This window comes from Suricata suricatta, chromosome 10 (assembly GCF_006229205.1).
Source record: "Suricata suricatta isolate VVHF042 chromosome 10, meerkat_22Aug2017_6uvM2_HiC, whole genome shotgun sequence".
NCBI lineage: Eukaryota > Metazoa > Chordata > Mammalia > Carnivora > Herpestidae > Suricata > Suricata suricatta.
The window spans coordinates 9,644,176-9,650,134 of NC_043709.1; the positions used below are offsets into that span (position 1 = coordinate 9,644,176).

General features: G+C 57.7%; 1 protein-coding gene across 3 annotated transcripts in view; it reads right to left on the minus strand.

Moving 5' to 3' along the window:
• MICALL1 (MICAL like 1) overlaps positions 1-5,953 on the minus strand; it is a 27,297-nt gene extending 21,344 nt beyond the window's left edge. For all 3 annotated transcript variants that reach the window (XM_029953548.1, XM_029953549.1, XM_029953547.1), the window contains exons 1-3: positions 5,792-5,953; positions 1,250-1,298; positions 633-774 (exon numbers count right to left, since the gene is read on the minus strand). In XM_029953548.1, coding sequence (XP_029809408.1) covers positions 633-774; positions 1,250-1,298; positions 5,792-5,937 — 337 coding nt within the window. In that variant the 5' untranslated portion in view covers positions 5,938-5,953. The remainder of the gene's footprint in view (positions 1-632; positions 775-1,249; positions 1,299-5,791) is intronic.
• Positions 5,954-5,959: the final 6 nt, after the last annotated feature.

Sequence of the window (5,959 nt, forward strand, 5' to 3'; positions counted from 1 at the left end):
TCCAGGTCCCCAGCCTCTCAAGCTCTCAGACCTTGAAGGTCTAGCTCGCTGGGGAGGAAAAACCCCAGGGAAGTGTCAGCAAACAGGAAGTGAGGGTGAGGGTGAGTGCCAGAGAGGTGAACTCACAGGCAGCAAATGAACCCACCCTGCTCTGTCTCTCTACCTTTATTTTTTTTTTAAATGCATCTTTTTTCTTTAATTTTTTAAATGTTTTATTTATTTTTTTATAGAGAGAGAGAGACAGAGCATGAGAGGGGGAGGGGCAGAGAGAGAAGGAGACACAGAACCGGAAGCAGGCTCCAGGCTCTGAGCTGTCAGCACAGAGCCCAACGCGGGGCTCGAACCCATGAACATGAGATCTGACCTGAGCCGAAGTCGGAGGCTTGACCGACTGAGCCACCCAGGCGCCCTCTCTACTTTTATTTTGTTCGGTGCCTGGTTTAGGCTTCTGCCACCCAGAAGCCTGTGAGCTCCAATCGATCGCAGTGCTCAGTGCTGTGTGCTCAGTGCCTGAATGAATGATCTGGTGAATAAATGCTGTGCTGCCCCTTTAACGCTCAGAAAAACAGTCCTGCACACCCCCAGCCCCACCCCCAGGATCAGCCTCCCAGGCAGGGCTGGTCCCCTCTCACCTTGACCAGGGCTGGAGAAGTGGTTGTAATACTGGGACACGTAGGTCATGATGCTGAGACAGTCAGGGACCCTCATGGAGACCATGTCATTGGGGTCCAGGAGAGCAGGGATCCCCAGCTCCTTCTCAGCCACTTCAAAGGCCTAGGGTGAGGGTAGGTGTGGAGTGGGGTGCGGGGGCGGGGGAAGGAAGGGTAGGAGTGGGAGCAGGGGTGGGGGAAGGTAGAGTGGTAGAGGCAGTGGGGGGTGTAGGGGCAGATGCAGGGGTGGGTATGAAAGCAGCCACAACAGGAAGAGAAGGAGGCAGGGTTAGTGAGTGCCCTGAAGCTGAGGCCCGGCTACTCAGTGGGATGAAGGGTCGGAGACTACAGGCTCCCCTCAGCTCTGGCCCCACATGGTGGCCTGGAGGAGGGCGGAGCTGGTGCTCCAGACACAGGGGGCCAGAAGGAAGAAGGGGGGTGGGGAGAGGAGCAGGCAGGGCCCCAGTGCAAAGCAGCTTCTCAGGGAGCTGGTCCAGGGACCCTTGTGCCTCAGCCCCTGCTCTGCAAAACCCCTGCCCCCTCCCACCCAGCTCCACACGCCCACAGCCTCTAGGGCTTCCATCTGCTTGGGGACTCACCAAACGGTTGTTCTCGAAGACATTGTCCTTGGAAAGTGAATCAAAATCTCTGCAAAAGGTAAAGGGGAGGAGGAGCATTGAGGTGACTGGGGCAGGGGTATGGGAGTCTGGAAGGACCAGTGGCCGTGACCTCATCCCACCCAGTGTGGGCCTCCGCAGGGTCGAGGGAGGGGTCTGTGGACGGTCAAAGAGGAAACCGAGGCAATAAGCTCACAAAGCCGGGTCTGCCAGCTCATGGCCCCCTGCGGCAGCCAAGCTGAGGCTGGAAATCACTCCGAAGGGGTGGGCTCAAGTACAGGCTTTCAAGTTTAAGATCCCTTCTCTCACCAGAAAACCATGCCCTGAGTCAGGGGCAAAGACGAAACTAAGGGGGGCCTGGGTGGCTCAGTTTGTTGAGCATCTCTCTCTCTCTCTCTCTCTCTCTCTCTTTTTAATGTTTTTTATTTATATTTGAGACAGAGAATGGGAGGGGGAGGGGCAGAGAGAGAGGGAGACACAGAATCAGAAGCAGGCTCCAGGCTCTGAGCTGGCAGCACAGAGCTCCACACAGGGCTCGAACCCACGAATGTGAGATCATGACCGGAGCTGGAGTCGGAGGCTTTACTGACTGAGCCACCCGGGCGCCTCAAGCATCTGACTCTTGATCTCCACTCAGGTCATGATCTCATAGCTCGTGAGATCGAGCCCCGAGTTGGGCTGTGCACTGCCAGTACTGTACCTGCTTGAGATTTTCTCTTTCTCTCTCCCTCTCTCAAAACAAATAAACTTTAAAAAAGAAAGAAAGAAAGACAACACTAAGACCAGGACTACTGTTTGGAATGACAGGAAGAGCCCAATAGATAACCTGTGCTGAACTCCTGTCTGGAATTTATTTTTATAGCAACTCAACTGGCAGGTTACTTATCCCATTTTATGGATGAGGACACTGAGACCCGGAGACCGGAAGCCACTCAGCCCTGAGAAGCCACATTTCTGGACTTCCCACTGCCTATCACAAACCCAGAGAAGTCATACCAACTTGCTGAATCTCCAGCCCAGCCCCAAGATGAATGTTTATTAATGAGGCCAGGAACAGAAGAACAAGTTTGAACCAGACTGTAAATCTACATAGTCCAGAGCTACTGACACTAAATGTCTGGCTGACCTGCTGCGCCGCTTCTGGGGACACCTTCCCTTGGGGGAGTGGTAAAGGGTTTCCCGGTTTGTAAGCTGGGACAGGTGGGAGGCAGCAGGGCCTGCCTTGGGGACCCTGGCGGGAGACAGCTGGCTGGCCTGCGGCTCGATTTATCCCCTTCCGCCCCCTCAGCTACCACAGGCAGCACAGCCCTTCCTGGGTGCCCAAAGGAAGCCTTCTATGGCTGAAAAGTGCAGCCTTGACTCTCCCGGATGGTGGGCCCAGAGGCCAGAGCAGGCAGCACCACCTCCAAGCTCAGAGTCTCAGGCTCTGCTCTTCCAGGCCCGGCTGTGTGAACTTGGCCAGGTCAGCAGCCGTCTAGGCCTCTGTTTCCCACCTGTAAGTTGGGGGAGCTCTAAGATCACCTCCCAGGTTGCTGGGTAGGACGGGTTGAGTCTGCGCAGGGTGAAGGGCAGCCCACAGTGATACAAGGGAGCCGACAAGCATGCCCTCCTCCCCCTGCCCCTGACTTCTCCAGGCAGAGTCCAAGTACAATGGACTGTGGGCAGAGGCAGGAAAGGGGAGCCTAAGAACCCCAGAAGGAGGTGCCCCAAGGCTGAGAGGACTGGGACAGGGGAGCTGACTACCTCTGAGCCTCAGCACTTTTGCCACGTCTGGCCAGGTGGCTTCCCTCTCCCCCCCCACCTCAAATCTGGGTCCCTAACTCCTCTTGCTTTGCCACTGCCTAAGAGTGTTACCATAAGTGAGCTATTTTACGTCTCTAAACCTCGGTCTCCTGTTCTGTGAACAGATGAGGGGTCGCCAGCCCAGCCCCCAGCAAAGGCTTGTTCGGAGACCAAATGAGACAAAAGCAACTTGTCTCAGCGGTCTATTTCAGCCTCCCTGGCTGTGTTCCTAGAAGGCTGGGGTCACATTTTGTCCACCCTGTGCCCCCGATACCCTGTGTCATCCCTGGTACTTCGTAAGTGCTCATAAATTCTGGAAACAGCGTGACAACCAAAAAGGCCCCTGAGACATTAGTGTTCCCTCCAGCTTCTTCCCCCACCCCCATCTCTGTCCCTGATCAACATCTGGACTTTAATAACAGATATTTTCTAAGAGTTTTCAAAAGCCCTGGGAAGTTCTATTTGGCTCTGGGGGGGACGCGGGACACAAAAATGAAACCCACATGCTCTCTGCCCTCAAGGGAGCTTAAAGATGCCTGGATTCGAGGTTGGGGGTGGGGCAGTAGTGGGGAACAATGAACCAGCCCCCTTCAGCTGGGCAAACCACACCCCCTAGCAGAGGCAGGGCCCACAGCTCCAAGAGCTTGAACCTTTAGGTGATTCCTACCCTGGGCCCTTACCCTACCCCTACTCTCACGGGGATTCTTCCTATGCCTCATGGGGCAGCTAGGCCTCAGTTTCTGTCCTGTGTAATGGGCTGGAGGCCCAGGAACTGCCTTTCCCTGCTTAAAACCCATCCACCCTCCTTAGCCAGCAAGAGGCCCTGGCACCCAAGGCCAGCTGCATCTCCAGGCCCTCCCTGTTGTGTGTTCCAGGTCCCAGCAGTGCCCCCTCCCCGGGTCTCTGCTCAGGTGGCCCCTCTGGCTGCCTTGCCCTCCCCTCAGCCCTCACCTGGCTCCTGCCATCCCCATTACCAGGCGGGGCCCAGCCCAGAGTGGTAGCTCTGTAACTACGGCTGAATAAAGGAAGGAATAGCACCCACTCATCATACCCTGCTGTCTAATCACACAACTTAGAACAACTAATGTTAATTGCAGGCTCATTGCCTCACTCACCCCTCACAACAATTCCGTGACGTAGGCCCTATTATCAACCCCACTTTACAGATGAGGAAAGTGATGCCTGGAGGGGTCCAGTGATTTACCCAAGGTCGCACGTTTAGAACATGTGGGAGCTGAACAAAACCAAACAGCCTGCACTCTGATGCTGGCAGGCTCCGGGCCACCAAGCTTAGCCTGACACTCTGGTCCCTTCGCACACTGGCCCTGTTCCCTGCCTCCTGGCCCGCCCCCAGCCAATGAGCCCTCTTTTCCAACACACGGGTCCAATCTGGGTGCCCTTCACCTCTGTCCTCCCAACCCCCACTCCTGAGCTCACCCACCCGGTGCCTGTGTTAGTGCAGCTGTCACAAGTCCTGTGGCATCACTTCGGCATCCACATCACCCAAAACCCTCTGCTCCAGGACCCAACGCGGGGCTCAATCGCACCCAGACATTGTACCATCTGGTACAGAGTGAAGCAAGCGCATCTGCCCCAAGGAATCCTTGAGGCAATCCTCCCCTCATCAGAGTCCGTCATCAGAGTCCTCCCAGATGCTCCAGGGGGAGCACGGGTCTGCAATGGAACAGAGTCAGAAAGACTGCAGAGCCTGCCAGGCTCTGGGAGCCCTGCCGGGGGCGCTGTTGGCAAGAGAGGCAAAGACCAGGTCTCTGGGTCTCAAGTTGCAGATGAGACAGGAAGCCCAAGAAATGGGTGAGTCCCAGCTTAATTTTCACTTGTTTTATGAATGAGTGAATGAGTGAATGGATGAATGAATGGAAGAGGTTCCAGGGCCCAAGGCAGGGACAGCTGAGATTGAAGCCCCAAGTTAACTGCTCTGGGGGTTGGAATACATTTTTCCATGAGAACCCCACTGGGCAGCTGGGGGACAAGAAGGGGCCATTTCCCACCCTGGAGCAGGCCGGTGAGGGCTGTCAGTCAGACCTTACCAGCCTTCACTCGGCCTCCCTCCCCAGTGAGGACAGCAGGGCTGTGGACACACACTGGGAGGCAGATCTGTGTCCTAACTCTGGGGGGAGGTAGGGGGTGTATATCCATCGATCCAACCACGATTAACCTGGGGTCTCCTCTGTACCAGGCACTATGCTAGAGCCCTGGAGACAAGAAGGCGTGGGGGAATCAGAGAAGTGAGCAAGGGGGAACCCCTCAGAGCCGACGGGCCTCAATGCCTCCCTCTCGGGGAGGGAGGTGCTCGGTGCGCCAGTTTCAGAGCACCGTCGTGCGGGAAAGGCCCAGGGTTCCCAAGGAGCGCTCGGTCCCCTTCAGAGAGTTAAGGCCTACTGGGACTCAGTGTCCCTTTGGCGGAAATCAGAGCCCTATGGGCGGGGCCGGTGCCCCTAGGCCAGGGACCAGTATGGGGTACAGGTAGAGTGTCCCAGTAGGCGGGGCGGGGCTTCGTGGAGAAGGGGAGCCCCTCTCCCCTCCCGGGTGACGGGTGCTCAAAGCCTCGAGAGTCGTTCGGGGCCGTCGGCAGGGTCGGCGTCTCGGTCTCCGGGGGGCGGCGCCTGCCACCGCCCGGGCTCCGCGTCACTGAGGGGGGCGGGGGTCCCCAGCTCTGGCCCGCGCCTCCCTACGGCCCTGCCCGCCCGCCTCCCCCCCTCCCGTCCCCTCCCCGGCACTCACAGCAGATCGGGCCGGTGCCGGTGCAGGATGGCGCAGAAGGCCAGGCCGTCCCGGAAGGAACTGCTCAGGTCGCGGATGTCCACGCCGCGGTAGCCCTCGCACTGGCGGCGGCACCAGGCCAGCAGCGCGCCCCGCGGCCCCGCCATGAGCCGCGCGGGGGTCCGGCCC